Here is an 18,689-nt window from a genome sequence, read left to right as displayed (position 1 = left end):
AAGCCCTACATGTTCATGTCATTTGATGGTTAGCATTGCATCAGTGACATTCCAGATTCTGACCACAATGTTAGTAATGGAAAGTGGTTCATCTTCTAATGAAATGGTAGGCTTTTTTTTTTCCTGGTTGCATCTTTTGCAACTTTTTCTTTCATGTGCCTGGAGTGAATTTCTTCATTTTTTAAATGTGTGTGATATTCTTCTCATCTCTGATACATGAAATTATGCTCTCTAAGCATGGCAATTGCCTTTCTAAATTACACTTCATGAAGCAGTGATTGCTCAGCCTTTTTTCTTCTGAAGAGCAGGAGAAAGCCCAAGTAATAAAAATGTTCTTTACATATATTTACAATTTAGTAGTTTGTGTCCGATATATTTTTTCCTCATAAGATGTTCCTGTTTTCACTATTCGCTCATACTGTGGCATCCTTCATACTTGTGCTCCATTGTCACATGCCTGGCCTGCATTCATGTAGACCTAGAGTTTCCTGGTTATTTAAGCAGGAAACTTAAACTGTTTATCAGTTTGGTTTATTTTCAGCAAGTCTCTGGTACTTAACCTGCTTCTTAAGTTTACATGTCATCGTGGGGTGATGGTAGTTAAGATGGAAAAATACGAATTAGGTTTTCCAGAAACAGTAGCTCCTCTGAGCTTACTGATGTGCCTTCATTACATCTTTTTAGGTAATCTTCATCTCCTCCAGCAGCTTCTTCAGGTTGAGTCCAAGCAGCAGCAATGAGGAAACCACACTAAAATGTCATCCGAGGACTTTGAAGTGTGGATTTCTCATGGGTTTTTTTGCAATAACGGAAGGAGCAAGAAAGCTGCCTCTCTGTTTGCCTACCAAATTGTTTGAGTTGTGTGGTTTATAATCAAAGAAATCCTTTCTGTTCTACAGACACAGTTCTCACTGAATTTCAGTGGGTACAATCTGATTTCCCAAAATCTAGAAGCAAAGTTGGGCTCTTCTCACTTTGATTAGTGTGTGAGTTGGAGATTTCGCAGGGTTTTCTGGAATTCTTGTTGTTTTTCCTTTCCCTAGGATTTGTAGTCACATTTTATTATTAATATATTAAACAGAAAATTGTATCTAGCTGCAAGTGTCTTTCAATCTCCTTCACTTACATTATTTCTGTAAGAGTTGTCCAATAACATTTCCATCAAATCACAGCTTCTCTTCTTTTAAAGGCCATTCTGGAAAGCTGGCATCAAGCAGCTCTACCCAGTAATGAATGGGTAAAATGGGAACAGTATTTCCGTTTAGAAAGAGTATTTTAAAAGACCTGTAGTGGGAAAAAATACTGTAAAAAAAAAAAAGTGCTTGAATTTGATGGCGTTAAAGGAGTTTTTAGAGGATTGATATTTAATGCAAGACACGATCCTTTCCTTCTTCATATTATGTAAAGGAACTAAAAATTTGCTAATACCTTAATCTAATTTGTATTTCATACTCCAGGAAAGTAAGAATGGCTTATATTTATAGGATTGTTATTTTATTTTGGATTGACCAAATGCACCTCTGTGTGCTTTTTACACAAGTATCTGTCAAACAGGGCACATACAAAGCACTTGGCAGTAAATTACCAGCAAGTTGCTTGGCTTGGGCAGGAGCAAGTAAATTTGCAATTGCAATCTGGAGCAACATGTTAGAGGCCACCTTCCTTAGATCAACTTTGTATTGCAACACCAGCAAGTAATCAAATTGTAATGTACTTCAATGCAAAGCCTAGTTTGGCTTGGTTGGCAAATTAAACTATCACATGCCTCTGGCAAAAAGCACAAAGCCTTTGAACTGTTTGACTGCAGCTGTAGCTTGCACACCTTATTTTCCCTCTTAAAAATCAAATTATACTGTAACCTGCAGCCTCTGCAGTAATTTTCAAGGAAAATTAAACTGTTGCTAACCTTTCTAGCAAAGATAACTGTCTCTAATCAAGCTGAAAGGTCCAGCACGAAATTCCCCTCTCCAAGTTTAGACAAATTCATTGAAGGAAAACTCCAGGGCTTATTAAGTATGAAGATACCACCTCTGACTCAGGAAGTCCTTGGCCACAAGTTGCTAGAGACTGGAGAGTTTGCCAGGAAGGTATTACTCTCTGCTTCCCTTCTTCTTTCACTCCTACAGCATTTACTGCAGATCCATCCCTAGGGAAGGACACTGGACAGTTCTGGTCCTCTTCTCTGGACTGAAGGCTAACCCAAATTCAGAGCAGTGATGGGCATGCTGATCCACTTTCAAGCATTACCTGCTGTTCTCAGCAGTGTCAGGTCCTTCCTTTAGACTTGGCCCTGGCCTTTCCTCACCCCAGATGTCTTCTGACTCCTAGAGCACAACTCTTGGATGTGACAATGTCCTTCACCTCCCCCACCTTTCATTATTCTGTGCCCTGCTGGCAGGAACACTTGGCATCTCACTTGTCCTCATAACATTCGTGTTTTTCTTGGAGCTCTGAGAGATAGGATTTTTCCCAGCCTGGATGAGTTGCTGTTATTTCTATGGAGTCAGCAGTACAATAGACCCTCTTGGGAGCCAAGACCTTGTCTGTCTGGTGGCTCAGGCTTACAAAGACTCAATCCCACATGCTTAACATTACCCTTTGATTCTCAGGATTAGTGTCTGACTGTGGCAGGTGAGAAGGCAGAACAGCCCAGCATAAAAGGAAAGAAATCAATTGAGTTTACATTGCAACATGTACTCAGTGAGAACCAGGTTAGAGAAACAGAAATTGGGGAGAGGGCATTGCTGACACTGGGAGCAGTGAGCAGACAGCAGTCTCTTGGTCACAGAAATAACAATGACAGTGGAAAGGATTTTTCCTCACATGTTTTTTTAACATGTATATTATCTATGCTTAGTATAATTCACAATCTAGCAGTTAATATCTCTGCACTATGGTTTTCCTATTTTTAAAAGTTGGCTTAAAAGTTCTGAGTCTCTCTCAGCAGAGTAAGTAAAAACTGAGCAAAGGCATGTTAGTCACAATATTATCAAGAGATGAAAGTGATAGAGATATAAATTAATACCAGCTTTTAATTAAAATAGAATAAGTAAAAAAAAAGTTGGCAGTTGCAAAATTCATTATGATGTGTTACCAAAAATAGATACCTTTATAAGAATGCAGTTTTATTACAACAGCTGTAAACATCATTGCTGAGATAGCGAGATAGAAAATGTGTTATTAATACTCATAACATGTTTCAGTTGGCTGGAATGGAAAACTACAAACTGTTAAGGCATTTAATATGTGATCTCTCAGACTACCAAAATAGATGTATGCACTTCTGTTACTGAAGGCAACATCTGAATTTTGGGAACAATAACTTAGTGTTTTCTACATCTGGTTTTAATTTGCAAGGAAAACTCAATTTTATAAAAATATAACCTGACTTAGCTAAAGTATGTGTGATCCAGTGTTTCTATTTCTTTCTGTAGAATAGGCAGACTTGCAATTTAGATCCTCCAAATTTTCATACATTTCATTTGGTAAAATAAATCCCTTTGACCTTAATGGAAACATCTTCCAATATGAGGCTACAGATACAGACTTATAGTTTAGACCATCTTTCTGACCAGCTTAGGATGTGTGTGTGTGTCTTGTGTAATGTCTGCAAAATTTACTGTCACTGAAAAAAGTGATTTTCCTTTCTTCTCCTGTAATGTAGAACATCAAGCAATAACAACAAATCTGTGGGTGGTTTATCTGATTTATGGTAATTTGCTATTGACATGCTTGAGGTATTACTTGCATCATCCCAGTCTTGCATATTTGTTTTTTAAAATATTAGCTGCTTATGAAAAGGAAATATTTTAAATAATGATTCATTTGGGCTGTGATCACCTCTTGAAGCCAGGGCCCCACTCTGATAGGCTGTATACAAAATCTTTGCAAATGAAGTGCAACCTGAAGTGTTTAAGATAAGATTGCAGCAAGAGGACAGTTTGAATCCAAGAAGATTAATATACCCCACCTACAAGGATTAGGTCTCAACTCATGAAATTTCAACCATTAAACATGAGGCATCTGGATCACCTCCAAAGCCAGTATGGGAAAAAGTTACCCCAGCCTGGGATAATTTGCTCTTTCCAAAGCTGCCGCCTGCCAATAGCTCCAATATTGCTTAGCCTTGCTGTCTTAGTGGGATTTCACCCATTGCTTAGTATCTCAAAAGCTTTATTTAAAAAAAACCTTTTTCCAAAGTTGTGCAAAAGTTGTGCTTTCCTCAAATACTATGTGCTTATGATAGAATAAGCCATATATATGAGCAATTTAAGAATAATATGTCCCAGAGTTTTTTTCTGAAAACTGGTGACTAACACAAGTGCATTTCTGGTGTCCATACCATTGCAGCTTTGGTATTTATGGTTAAATTGTGCCCACTTTCTCCTTCTTATTTGCAAGTGTTTGCCTTTGTTAAGTGGTCACTATCTGATGAAGGTATGTTAATATTCTTGGAGATTAAAGTCTTGAAATTACGATTGACATTGGACATTTGAGTTCCTTTCCCCCAGAATCCACACCCTGTTGATTGCATGAGACCTTAGTAGCAGACATAGAAATATCCTTGATGAATGCCTGAGTATTCCTGTGGTATTCACAGGAGTAGAATCATAAGATGGTTTGGGTTGGAAGGGACCTTAAAGGTCATCTAGTTCCAGCTCCAATACCTGGGGTAAGAGCACCTGGGTCAGAAACATTCCTAAATACATGGAATATTGAAATGGAAAGAAAGGCAAGCTCTGTTAAGGAGGAAGGTCTGGAAATAGGCTTGGCATACCAAGAGGTGCTGTGGTGGAGCAATGGCTGCAACATCAATGCCAGGAGTCCCCCAGGCTGGGCTGTGCTGGCTCCCAGGGCAGCGAGCTGAGCCTAGGCTGGGTGTGAGAGGTGTTGGTTGTTCCATGGGTGATGTCTGCCGGTATCATCCGGAAGGTGATGGTATCACACAGGCATGCAGGACTGACCATAAGTTAGGAAACACTGGTCCTTAATAGATGTGGAAGACTGAATACCAGGGAGGCAAAGATTGGCTGATAGTGTGCAACAGCAGCGCAGGGAACCTAGGCTGAGGCACTGTAGAAGGCAAATCATGAAGTAATTCTAAACTCTCTCTGTTCACTGGTGTTTCTCACTCCTCCCTTGGGGTGCAGCTTGTGCAGCTAGAAAGAAAAACGTTCCCTTTGCTTGGGACACCTTGAGGACTGCACCCCAGGGCCCTTCTCTGCCTCTGCAAAGGCATTGCAGAACTACCCCAAAGGAATGGAAAGCTATGGCAGGTGTTAAGTTTGCTGTTATTACCAGATAAGATTCAAAGATAAACAAATGCATTCAACTAAAAGCCTAGATCTACAATAACAGAGGAGCTAGAAGATAAAACAACATGTATGTAATTCATTAAGGCTATACTTAGCTCTCTCTCTAAATATATATATATATATATATATATATATATATATACACACACATATTTGTCTCTTCCTTAGCTGCTCCTGTATCTCAGCTTTTGACTTTGGCTAACTAACTTCTGCATGGAACACTAGTTGGTGTGCCCCTGGGTGCACAGAGTTCCTTATATCTTGCTTTCTTCTTTTGGTAAAGGTGGAGACTGGCAGCTCCTCCCACTCTAGATGGATTTATTCTCATTTGTCTGCCCTTTATTCCCTGGCATTGGGCCACTGGGTGTTTTCTGGGAATTGTCAGAAATTTTGTTCTGCCTCTCCTTTTTCAGATTACTTCAATAACAGTTCTGTTGACTGTGACACTTTTTGGCTTTTGTTTTTCACTAATTATAGTCTTATCAAAATACAACAGCATCACTTTATAAATGATGCATTATGATAAACAGTACAAATTCCTTTTAAAGTGTGTACAGTATGTACAGGCTATACAGCAAGCCCATTTATGACACTCAAATACAAACTGATATTGAGGGTAGGACTGCCAGATCTGCTCCACGGCATCTTTTGTTAGGTTCTGGGGATTCATCTGTGTGTAACTGGGTTTTGGTGAACTTGAATAGTGAATACCAAAGGTTTTGCATGTCTTCAGGCCAGCCTGCTCTCCTTCCCAACCTTTCTTTCTGGCATTGCCTGTAAATAGCCACACACACACACACACACACACACACACACAGAGAGTGGTTACAATATAAAAATCCACATTTTTTAAAAGACATTCTAGTACAGTATTTTTTGCAGTGTCTTGTTCATGGAGTGGTGCAGAAACATACTGTGGTATTTTAGATATCACTGTGAGATAGTGCTTGGCAAATGTTGGATTTTATTAGCTTATTTTAAGTATTGGCAATCTACATTAAATAAGAAACACTTTCTTCTTTTTTTCCCATTCTACTTTCTCATAAATCAGATCATGTTAATGACGCCATTGAACAAATTGATGAAGATATAGCTGTGACTCGGAGTCAGATGAACTTTATTTGTCCCATTACACAGGTATGTATCACTGCTACAGTAATTGACAGGGAAATAGTTATTTCATATTCTTCATTGGTGTGTTTATTATGACATTATATATAACTACAATATTATAAATTTTAAGCATTTTCAGAAAAGAGCAATACTGCTTGGGAAGGAAACCCATGTAAGTGGGAATGCAATTTACCAAGCAAGACCTCAGATTTGACTGGAATGCCATGTATGAGTGGCAGACTTCCTGCTGTTTCACATAAAATCTCAGAAGAAACATTTTCATGGGCATTGTCAGCTGCTTTAAATCAATCCTTACTGATTACAGGTCACAATGAAGAGGCCAGTGAGGAACAAGGTCTGTGGACATATTTATGAAGAAGATGCCATTCTAGAAATGATCCAGACTCAAAAGCAGAAAAAGAAAATACTCCGGTAAGCTAAAAAGAATGTGTGGAAAGGCTATTTGCTTTGCTGTGTAAGTGGAATTTTACTTCACTTGTTCTAGGGAATGTATTTGGATTGGAAAGGCTGCAGGAAGTAAAACTTCAGCATCTGCCCAAGTCACAGCCTCCTCATTAGTACTAGACACATGAAGGTGCTTTTCTTTTTGATGAAAACAGTGTGTAAGAAATATGCAGGAATTGTGTGGGGAAGTTACAGCTACTTGTAGCTGCACAACAGAAGTAAAGAGATTTTATATAGCCATGACCAACAAAGAGAGACCTCAGTTTCCTAAAATTTAGTTGCTGATTTGTTCCCACTGCTTATGTAGCAAGCCTTGAAGTAAATGAAAAAAAATTTCCTCCGTGCACCTTCTTTGGCAGTTATATTCTGATACAGCTCAGAATACAGCACACATTTTAACAACAGAATGTTAAAATGAGAAATATTAAACCACAACATTTTAGGTAGAAGAGAATTTAAGAATGAGATCAGATAGTGCAGTGCAGTTCCTACCATGATGCAGTTAAATAATTATTTCCTTATATCACCAAAATAGTCTGTCACTTTTCCACATGGGACGTATTTTTTTAAATTTTTTTTGATTGAAGAGATGTAACAGATGAATTTTTAAACCTCAAATTCTACACAATAAATTTGAAAATGATAATGATTTTAATAAAAAAAACAGAAAAAAGTAGAAAAAGAAGAAGCTTGAACACTAGTGCTTTTTGGAGCAAGTTGAGAGGACATACAATGTCATCATTGATTTCACCTTTGTTTTTACACCACTTATGCTAGACCCTCCTGCTTTGGGGCTGATGACTTCATGGAAACTTACCAGTTGTGGACTTCTTAATAAATGTGCAGGTTGCTTAGGAAGGTCTGTTAGGGACCAGCAACCTGATTTCCCTGAAGATAATGCCACAGGCAACTTATTTCCTCCATCTGTTGCTCTGGTATTTCTGTTCTGCTCTACACAGTCCTCCATGAGGGTTGCAAAGGGGGAGCTGGAGTTTTTATTCCATGCTCCTTCCCTGCTACAGGAAAGCACTGCAATAAAACCAAGCATCAGTTGGGATGCCCAGCCACTATCTCAGTGTCACGACAGCTTGAAGAACTAGATGGAAGCAACTTGCTTGTGTTAAAAAATGTAGAGAAAAATCTGGAATGGGTGCAATATACTGGGAATAACAACAAAACTAGCAACATGGATGGACAGAGACTTGGCTGGATAAAGGAATTTGGTAATAGCTCTCAAGCTGGAAGAAAGTGAGTGTTCTGGAGGATAGGGAGAGGCTAAAAAGCATGTGCTCAACAGGCCAAGAAGAATACTTTTTCTGATACTGAATTTAGGATGTTCGTATCTAAATATTTCTCCATGTTGTTAAATCCATCAGAACAATGTCACTTTAGGATAAATTGTTGTAGTGGATCAAAAGTTTCGGCTCTGCTGAAAAACAAATAGGGTCACATGACTGAATTTGACTTTACCTTTTGTGAAATGGGAGAAACTCTGGAGTTAAAAAAATCATATCAGCTGTACAACACCCAGCTTTAAAAGCTCCCTTATCCCCCAACCAAAATGATTTGTGCAGTCTGAACACTGGCAGTTCTTAATATTGAGCTTTTAGCTGGCAGCCTTACCATTTTTACAGCAGTTATTCCAGTGCTAGAAAAGCACACACACAGCAATACCACAGCTTCACTGTAACTAAATTAAGAAGGACTCCTTGGTTTTCTCTGCCCAGCCTGACCAACCTACTCTAATTTTAAACTTTCTCATGAAAATGAAGTTACTTTGCAAGCCCATCATGTGCTGTGGTGGGAAGACAGGCCAGCTATTGCAGCAAGTTCCCTGTTCGGTATCCCAGTCTGATGGCGTGGCTGCTGGGCTGTGCTCTGCCAGGGGTATTCCTGTGGGAGCAGGTGTCCTGGCAGAGCAGGGCAGGATCCTCGCGAGCCTGGCTCTGGAGTCGGGGCTGTTGCTCACTCTGCAGACACAGAGTGGCTGTTTCCTCACAAGCACTTCCCAGCTGGAATCCCCAGGATGCCTTCAGTGCCCTTGGCAGTGCAGTGCCTGCCTGCCAGCCCTTCAGCTGACGTACACACAGCCCGTGCTGACAGACTTGTCACACACTCCTTGAGGCAACTCTTACGTCTCTTGGTTTGCTCACTATTTTCCACTGCCTGGAAGGACATACTAATACTTTATGCTTACAGGAAATGTGGGAAGCTTTTGGAGCCCTTGTTATTCATTAATCTGGCAAGCTATTGCTGTATTAAGGTGATAAATGGGAAAACTGAGGCACAGAGCAATTAAATGACTGATCTATGACAAACACAGTAACCTGTGGACGAATCTGGAGTAAAAGTTATGAGTACTGAGTGTAAATAAGTTCAGCACCTCAGACAAATGTTACTTTAAGAGAGGAAAAATTTCAGGAAAAGTGCTACTTCTTGCTATAGATACCATCTGTGTATGTTTGGGCTGCCACCAAAGGAGAATGACCTTTGGTCCCGAATATCTTTTACCCTACTGTCTTTATCTGGCTGTTTCAAGTAGTTGTAAGAAATTTTGTATTTGATTATCATCTAGAGGCTGTTAATTTGGCCCCATTTCTCCTTTCTGAGCTTTCACAGCTCATAAAAAGTCAAGTTGATTTTTACACCAGCAAGATAGTCCACTGATTCATGAGTCAGTCATGGCAAGACTCACTCCTTTTTGTTTCCCGAGAAAATAATTTCCCTACTTATCTGCCAGTGAAGATTATATTTCTCCACTGCAGTTTAGTAAGGTAAGCAGTATCTACCTGCAGTTTTTAGAGGACTGCAGAGAGAGAAAGCAACACAGAAAGGTGTCCATGCAGTGCTGATATCATTGCTGATGAAGGCAGTTTGTGTGCTTGCAGCAAGAGAGTGATCTACAGGTTAAAGGCTCCATCTCTCACTGTGCACCTTCTTTCCTTCCTTCAGCTGATGATTCTCACCAGTTGAGACAGATTTATTTTTCCCCACATAGAGCTGGTGAAGAGGACAAGAGGTAACAAGGAACTGAGAGAAATAGTGAAAAAAACCCCAAACTAGCAGGTGTTATGCAAAAACCTATATCTGACAAATACAATTCTTCCAATTTAATGGAGTCTCTCTTTTCTTTTTAACAGATGCCCTAAAATGGGCTGTAGCCATGTTGATGTAAAAGGATCAGATCTTGTACGAGATGAAATACTTAAAAGACTGATTGACAGTCAGAAAAAACAAAGCTGGTCAACACTGGACACGTGAGCTGGATATGCTACTGACAAAAAGAAAATTTGTTATTAGAGGTCTTGTGAGATAAGTTGCTAATTCTAAATAGGCTGTATGACTGATTGCTATTTGTTAAGTGTTTCATTTATAGGTAAATCATTGTTAAATGTTTCATTTATAGCCAAAGTTGAAGGTCTCCACTGTAACTGAAAGCATTTTTTGAACTCGGGAATATAAGGAATTCCAGTTAAACTTGTTTGGGTTTTTTCTACCTTCCTGAATTTCTAAAAGCTTGCTTTTGGTAAATAAAGTATGTTTTGCAGCATTTAAACTTCCTTTTCAGTGTGCTAGTTTCTTCAGCGTATTAGAGATGCAGATCCTGCCAGCATGCAATAATGAGTGCTTTGCTCTGTATTGCAGATAGTTCTGTTACTGTCTCTCTAACTACTGGGCATGGTTGGAGTAGGGCACTGTGACCAAGGATTTTCAGTGCTTGGCACCTTACCCATGTTTTAACACAAACCTTGGAGATGAATTTGCAGAAAGTGTTGCACACTTATACCTTATTTGTGGCCACAGAGAACAACCACTCAGCTTTGAGGATTTGGCCTTGTTTTTTATAATTTTGAACTCTCTGCCCTGACTTAGGTTTTTCTTTTGAAACTCAGAAGCATTTAATACAGGCTCTTTTCATATGGGAGTCCCAGAAGGCTTTACCTTAATATTGTAGGCTAGAAGACTCCAATTATTTACAGAGGTATTCCAATAACTAAATTTCAGATAGTACAAATATATTGTAACCCTATGCCTTGGGTTGAAAAACAGTTAATCTTTCTATGTAAGCTTCAGATATCTATGCTTTTGGGCACAGATCCAGTAAAGAACTTAAACTTTGTGACACTATTTATTGCCTAAATTGATCTGAACACATCAGGCAGATAAGGCATATATATACATGAGTTAAAAATAGCCACAGGTAAAAGAAGCTGCCTTGGCAGTCAGATGACAATTATCTCTTAGCATATGTAAGCAGAAAACACAGGTTTCTTTGAGCTTTGGGATCCTTAGTGGGCTAGATTGTGTTTTGCTGTGTAATTTTTCTGAATTTATAATCTGACATTTAATGTAAAATGTAGCTGAGGTAGCCGTGTGCTAAGGTTTTCACTCTGGGTTACTGTTTGCTAACAGCTCTCCTTTCATAGACCATTATTAACCCCAATTGCACTTAAGAGCACAAACCACTTCAAGCTGAAAATTGTTATTTTGTAATTGAAGAATATTAATCTGCAAGCTGATTTCATAGCTGAAAAAGAGAACTGAACCATTATTACTTGCACTGGGCTTTTGTGTTCAAAACACTTCATGGGAATTGGCTGGCTAATTTTCATTATGTGGTCTAACCCCTGAGGTCCATCCTTTCCCAGCTCTGCAGCGAGTGTGGGTGCTTCTGCCATGGAAGCCCAGCTGAAGTAGCTGAAAGGGACTGGGGGGTGGTTGAGCAGTATGCACTTGTTTGTATTTTTGTGTGTAAAATCAGGTCCATTTTAAAACACCTCAGGGCTCAAACCTGTAGTTTTTAAGGTGGGTCACTGTTTTTCAGTTAAATACCACATAGGAGGATGTTAACAAGAGCATTTTTCAAGAAAAAAACAGGGAGGGGGAGGGAATGTCCTCTTTGTTTCATCTTTAAGTTTGTGGTTAAATTTATTCTTGAACCATTTCTAAGTAGAATAGTCAGAAACTTGCATTGGTTAAACAAGCTCTGCAGTTTCTGGCAGAGGTACATTAAGACTGCCCTCTTGGATCTAATTCAATCCCTAGTGATAACCAGCCTCCCAAGTTGTTAGATGCAAAGATGTACATACATTTTCCATGGCCACAAGTGTTGCACCTCAAATTAAGCTTGTGTTGGTGTCTGAGTGTGCCTTCCAATAACATATAACATTATAAATGGTAAATTATACCCAGATTCCTACCAACAAACTGGTGGCAGCAGGTTTTTTTGCTACCTGTGGCATTTGTACCAGTACAGCCTTGGATTGCTGCATTTCCTGATATGGTTCGTTGCCCTCATGTTGCAGTGAGTAATGCTGTGAGGGAGATTGCTGTCTTGGTTACACCTTGTTGTCCTACGTGAAAAAGAGGCTTGACCCATCACAGTTCTGCACTCAGCCTCTGTTAGCTAATCCACAGGTAATAAGGTGGACTGCCTGCTTAAGATGATGCAGCTGGGAGAAAAAAAACCAAACAAATCTGAAGCAACACTTTGAATGAAAAGAACAAATAGTCAAACAAGTCACTTACGGCCACTCCAAGAGGAAAGGTATTTTTAGATGTTCATATTCCTGCTTCAAACTACATCATCTTCCTTCTCTCCTTTGCTAGCTTGAGCCAGGCAGTGTCAGTGAATCAGAGAAGCTGAACAGCAAATGAAGTGAACAGCAGAGAACTTGAACAGCAAGTGCAGTTCTGAAATCCTTCTTGGTTTCACCTGAAAGAAATGGACTGATTTGTGGCAGCACTGGCCTGCCTAGCTTTAATAACAATCACATCTGAGGTGAATAGGCATGTGTATTTTAATAGAGGTAGGTTTCTTTCTTTTATCAGCAGAGATGCCTCTTTTGAAATATGGCCATGTTACCCAGAAAAAGACCGATACTCGTGCCAGTGTTGCTAGTGAGAGTACTGGAGTCCCATTAGAATCAGTGATGCACCACAGATTCAAGTGCTAGAATAAACTGCCTGTGTTTACTGAAATCAATGAAGTTTTCACCAAAACGTTTGGCATTTCTGAATTTAAACTATAACATAGCATCCTAGTATGATGAATGTTTTTTTTTTTTTTCTTTGAACCTGGAACTTGAGCCATCCTGTTGATTTTGTCATGGCCAGTTTCTCTCCTGTTGGTTCTTAAAAGTAATTTTCCTCCTTAAATGGAAAGATTCCAGGGTTGGCCATCAGCATCCATTGCAGCTGGCTCTTAACTAGGTGGAAGGACAGACTAACAGTGGCAGCTGGGGAAGGCTTCTGTGCCTGTCAGCTCACCTGGTGCAAGATACAAACCACTACTGATTCACTGGGGTGGCTGCAGCTAATGGCAGCTCTTTGCTCTTTCATTTGCAAAGTTCGGGGTTTTTGTTGTGCATCCCACGTTCCCCCTAAACTCCACTCTGGGAAGAAGTAGCTTGAAAGAGTTAAAGAGTAAAAATAAGTGCCTGTGATGAATAAGCTGTATGATCTGTATGATTCACATAGTGGAAACTCAACAGCAGTTAAACCTTCAAATCTTAATCTGCTTTGGCTATAAGATATCATATGTAAACAGGCATATGTTAACAGTTCACAGGGTAATTTGTGTCTCCTTGTCTGACGTCAGAAATTTTGCAATATTTTTAAAAAGAAATTCAGAGGTCAGGTGGTTGGTTTTTTATTTTCTTTTCCCCCGTAAGGTGTGCTTTACAAATGCAGCAAACCTCAGGGTAGCTGAGAAGGATTTGTCACTGAAAACTGGTGAGAATCTGTGTCTGCTAAAGGAGTTCCACGTAGTATTTTGAAGGTTTAAAGAAATGTCTAGGCAAATAGTGAATTAAAGGCAAGAGAGATCCACATACAACAGCTTTCAGTAGTACCCTGAGGCACAAGCCATTAGCACTTGCTCACTTAAGCTTGCTCTCTCACTTGAACAGATTCTTCCTGTGAATTCTCCATTTTACAACTAGAGAGTCTGAAGTTTTCAAATCAGTGAAGCCATGAGGAATAAAGATAAAAGCTAATCAGGCAGGCATCTCATGGAAGATTTAGCACACTCCTGCTAAAAGGAGTGCACATTCCTCTGAATCAAGGACATATTCATCATTACTGCTCTGGAGCTGTGATCTTATTCATTCTAGAAGAATCAAAAAGACTAAGTCAGTGCTCCCTTGAGAAATACCCGGAGCAAAAGCAGGGGCTGCAGGAAGTGATACTGATGACTCAACAGCCAAGGCCAACACACTGCCTTATTTTAGACAATGTCCTCTTGGATACTCATGTTTCCTCATGAGTGGCTGATGACAAAGGTCTTACCTACCTGTGGTCACAAGTACCTCATGACATTTTTCTCAAGAATAGCTCTAGTATTGTGGCCAGAACTAGCTTAGAATTCACTGTGCAACTTTATTAAGTTTCACTGCCATTTCAGGTGAATCTTAATCTTCACCTTCCTTAAAAATCTTAATGTATGGATCCTGCTGTGTCCAGTAACTAAACATTTGCCTAATGGATAGTGCTTTATTATACAGTGAAGAAGATGCGCTTAGAAAAGGGCTTCCTGGAACGGAAAATGTAAGAATATCCCAAGGACATTCTTACATTTCTGTTACTACAGCCAAAGCCTTAAGCTGATGGCTCCTCACTACAGGTACAGAGTAGTACTGATGGCAAATTCCAAGTCTTCCATAAATAATAATTTATTTGCTGGTCATAAAGTACTTATTGTTAGTACATAATATCTCAAACACCTGACGTGGTCACAGAATGCTCAGAGGAGAATCCTGTGTGTAGGTGCCAGCAGATTCTAGGCTCCCAGCCAGTAGCTATAAAGAGCAAAAACATTAGATTGATTGTTAAGCAAGTAAAATTCTGGAATGGGTGTACATCATCCAGTAGATACCCATGTATGTGCTTAGCCTCTTGATGCATGAATAATCGCAGTGACTTGACAGGACTGCAGCAGTGTGCAGAAAACACAGAGTGTTTCATCATTTCAAAGCACTGCAGAAAAGGCTGTGGTGGGCTGAGAAGAGAGCCTGCCTCTCTTGCTTGTTCTGATGTTAGTCCAGACCCAAAGACAGAGCCTGAAAGCACGCACATGAATTGAATTGCATGGGAAGCTTACCAAAGGAAGTGTTTGCTTGTAAACTCAGTATGAATAGGATCTTCTCTGACCGCAAGGGAAACGGAGACACTCATTCACTGTCCGCTTGTGCAATCGACTTCTGAAGTAAAAACAGGATTTGAGGTCTAAAACCTGAACCTTCACACGTCTTTCAGGCAACAGAAGAAGCCTTCATGCTCTCCAGTTAGCAAAGCAACAAAGTCAGGAGGTGCTGCTCATAAGACTCCTTGGATTTGATAACAACAGGCTTATCAAAAGGGAATTATTGAGAGTTCTGAGCTACAGCAGCCCTGAGAGCAGCTTTTGTGTGGGCTTGAGGGGAGACATCTGAACACCATTACATTGCACTCCTTTCGATGTCACTACGTGCTCGTCATGTGTTTTATATCTCAGCGGTGAATCTGCCGCCAAGTTCCACAGTGTCTGAGGATGGCTGTGGGTTATCACAGATGCTGTTCTGCTATAAAAAACATTACTTTTAGTTCTTTATCACCTGGCCATACGACTACTCTTTGAGCCCCATCTGTGCAGGGTAATTCTGTACACCATTAGATTATAGATGACATGCTGGTTTTAAATTGTTAGCTTGCAATCTGGCAGTAGTTCAATTTTCATTACATGTCTTGAGATAACTTTAAAAATAAAGATACTGATTTTTCATCGTTTACCAATAGTTTAATATTCGCCAAAATATTTGTGTTCCTTGCCTCTCTCATCTGGTAACTAAAATAAAGACCTTTTCATTTTTTTCTGTAGCAAGCAGCCAGTTTATTTATAAGTGCCCTAATCTAATAGAGATTTATTCTGTGTGTCCCATGAGACATACTATCAAAGTTACCAGACCTGTCCCAAGCATTTGGGAAGTGGGGAGATGGTTACACAATTCTCATTGCCTCTGGCTGCTCTAGTTACAGAGATAAAGGGTCAGAGAACTGGAGCAACAGTGATAATTTTGTGAGCATCTAAGGAAAAGCAGCTGCTCAGGCGAGGGTAAGCACTGGCTGAGGGCAAAGCAGGTAGATGCTTGAAAACCACGTAACAAAAATTCCCTTGAATAAAATAAGAAGAATGAGAGGATCAATGCCTGAGCACCAGGAATTCTGGATTTTTCAGTCTTCATCTCACAGATGCACTAAGCTGCTTGTCTGTTTCAAAAAAGAGAAAAAATATATGAAGAGCAATATTCACCTTGCCACAGTTCTGGCAAATCTGTGCTGGGTAAGACCCTTCCCTCTGCTAGGACGTGCCCGTTCTGTGATACACATCCCACGGGCTCTTTCTTCTGCTGCAGGCCCAGATCCCAGCCTAGCAGCTGGGACTCCAGGAAGTGAGGAGACAGCCAGCAGTCCTGCTTGCTTTGACTGGCCTTTTCCAAGGCAGGATCTACTTTTTGTAATGATTTTGCAATGTCCTTTGACTGAGAGCTCCTCAGACTTTGGTAGTATTGGGATGATGCCTGTTGCACACTGCTATCCTTTGCCAAGCATGAAGCCTACTGAACTCTACTTCCAAAGGTCATCCCTGCCCATCTCACAGGTACCAAGTCCCTTTGGAACATCTGAGTGTTGGTTCCTTGTATTCTTCTGGCTCACAGCAGTTTATTTTTTCTGGCACTTGGATAGCAGGACTCATCCACAGAGTCCATGTTTTATCCCAGCATTAGGTCTGTAATTGTGCACTGATCTGTGCTCCACAATGTTTTTCAGTGCTGTCCACTGGAGATGTGTAACATTGCCCTGGTTCATTTTGAAGGGCTGTAAAGCTATTCAGGCTCAAATTCACCACAGGCACAACTGGGAATTACCATGACAGCATTCATCACACATGCTAAGCAGGTAGAACCTGAAAAGACTTTTCTGGGGAAGGGGGAGATGGAATGATGAAGGCTTATGCAGGGAATAAAAGGAAGACCCCAAAAGATAGCTTTTGAATTCAGGAGGAGACTAGTGCAGGAGATAAGCCTGCATGCTTAAAAGCCAGTGGTGTGATGGCAACAAACACAGGGCTGCTGTCAAGTGTGGTAGCTCCATTTTCTGCAAAAATCTTATAATACTGAAATGTTGCAACAGTTTTTCACAAATTTCTCCGGGAATCCTCCTGTTCTCAGCACTGGTTCCTAACCACACCAGGGCTGCATGCAAGCACTGGCAGAGATGGGCAAGGAGGACAAGTTTCAGCCCTTTGAGAAAGAGCAAAAGAGCATGCCATGCTGGTCATTGCTTTTTTTTTTTTTTTTTTTGCCATTTTGGGGATTGGCCAAAATTAGAAAAACCAGAAAAGCCTAAGTGGGAATAACTTCTCTGCTCTGCATCTTGAAATGAATTTTCATTTCAGGTGGGTATGGAGGGGAGTCAGGATGTGGACCTTTTCCTATGTTCTGTACCCAAAACATAATACTAACTTGAGTAATAATTGCTACTATATGTTCAGCCATAGCATTAAGGCTTTGAGTACCTGAAAGCATGCCAGGCATTTTGAAGAAGCAACAAAAGTTTCCTTCTGTCAAGAACTTTACCCATTTTTCAAAGACCTGGTAGGTGTAAGCTTTTGTCTCAGTCACACATAGACAGTCAACTGTAGTTCAGTATATACAGTCCAACTAGAAGAGGGCACCCACCAGTACTTCTGGGATGAATGCCCCAGGGGTTATCTTTTCCTGGCCTTTGGGGACTGCACACCCCGTTTTAGGGCTCCAGTTAGCAGAGACAGACATACAGAGCATGAAATTGCTGGAATCCCTGTGAGGAAAGGCTGCCCATGCACCAGGGGAATGTGGCAGGACTGTGAGGTACAATGCTGCGTGTACCTCTGCTCTCCTCACGTGCCAGGTGTTTTTGGGGGAGCCAGGATGACAAGAGGTGCTTTTTCCCCTTTCTCAGGACCAGTGGGTGCCATCCCCCATTTGGCTACCAGTAGCTTGAACCAAGCACTGTGCTCAGGTGCCACTGTGTCCCTGTGGTGTGGACCTAGAGGTTTTAAATGGATGGGAGGCTGGGCAGATGAAGGACACAGCTTCCAACAATGTATGCAGCAGATCCACGGTACAGCCCTTCTCCTCAGCAGGGACAGTGATCTGACACAGGAGCTGAGAGAGGGCGGTCTTTGGTAGGGTGGGAACACTTGACACCTTCATTCCTGCTCACACTGCATCTCAGTTCTGAGAGAGCTACAGGGGACACCAGTGCACACTACGAATGCCCATGAGAACCTGTATGCAGGTCCATTGCTGTTTTGTCTGCACCCTTCCCCTGTCCTCAAAGGTACTGATACCCTTACCCCCACCCTGCACCTTGTGCTGTCTCAGATGCAGGAAGCAGCCCACACATGTGGCATCCTACCAGCTAAATTCAAACAGCAGCAGCATTCCAATCATTAAACTTCCAGGAAGGGAGAAGTAAAACAAAAGGTCTGATAGATACTTGCATGTGTTTTACCTATAAGAGGAACCAAATAAAATAGCGTGCTTTGAGAGTTGTGGTGAATCACTCAGAAACAATCTGCAGGCATTAACGGAATTTTATTTCTGGGGGGAAAAAAAAAAAGAAAGAAATGCAGGCCCTGGGATATCCCTTTATGGCATATGCGTTTTATGTTTAAATGCATTAATGGGACTGCTATGCTATGAGTCATCCCGCACCAGAGTTTCATGTGTTTCTTAAAATACACTAGAAGTAGCTGAAGGCATGCATGGGGTT

The 18,689-nt window shown here is 40.6% G+C and overlaps 1 protein-coding gene across 1 annotated transcript in view; it reads left to right on the top strand.

The window, feature by feature from the left end:
• Window positions 1-10,443, top strand: part of NSMCE2 (NSE2 (MMS21) homolog, SMC5-SMC6 complex SUMO ligase) — a gene marked incomplete at its 5' end in the record, with an annotated part of 126,006 nt that extends 115,563 nt beyond the window's left edge. Inside the window, 3 exon segments of the mRNA XM_084220714.1 lie at window positions 6,367-6,452; window positions 6,754-6,860; window positions 10,034-10,443. Coding sequence (XP_084076840.1) covers window positions 6,367-6,452; window positions 6,754-6,860; window positions 10,034-10,154 — 314 coding nt within the window. The 3' untranslated portion in view covers window positions 10,155-10,443.
• Between the last annotated feature and the right edge of the window lie 8,246 nt (window positions 10,444-18,689).

Source organism: Fringilla coelebs (genome assembly GCF_963513975.1).
Source record: "Fringilla coelebs genome assembly, chromosome: 1".
In the NCBI taxonomy this organism is placed as follows: domain Eukaryota; kingdom Metazoa; phylum Chordata; class Aves; order Passeriformes; family Fringillidae; genus Fringilla; species Fringilla coelebs.
Note: the sequence above shows the minus strand (reverse complement) of the source record. Positions and strands in the feature narration are given on the sequence as shown.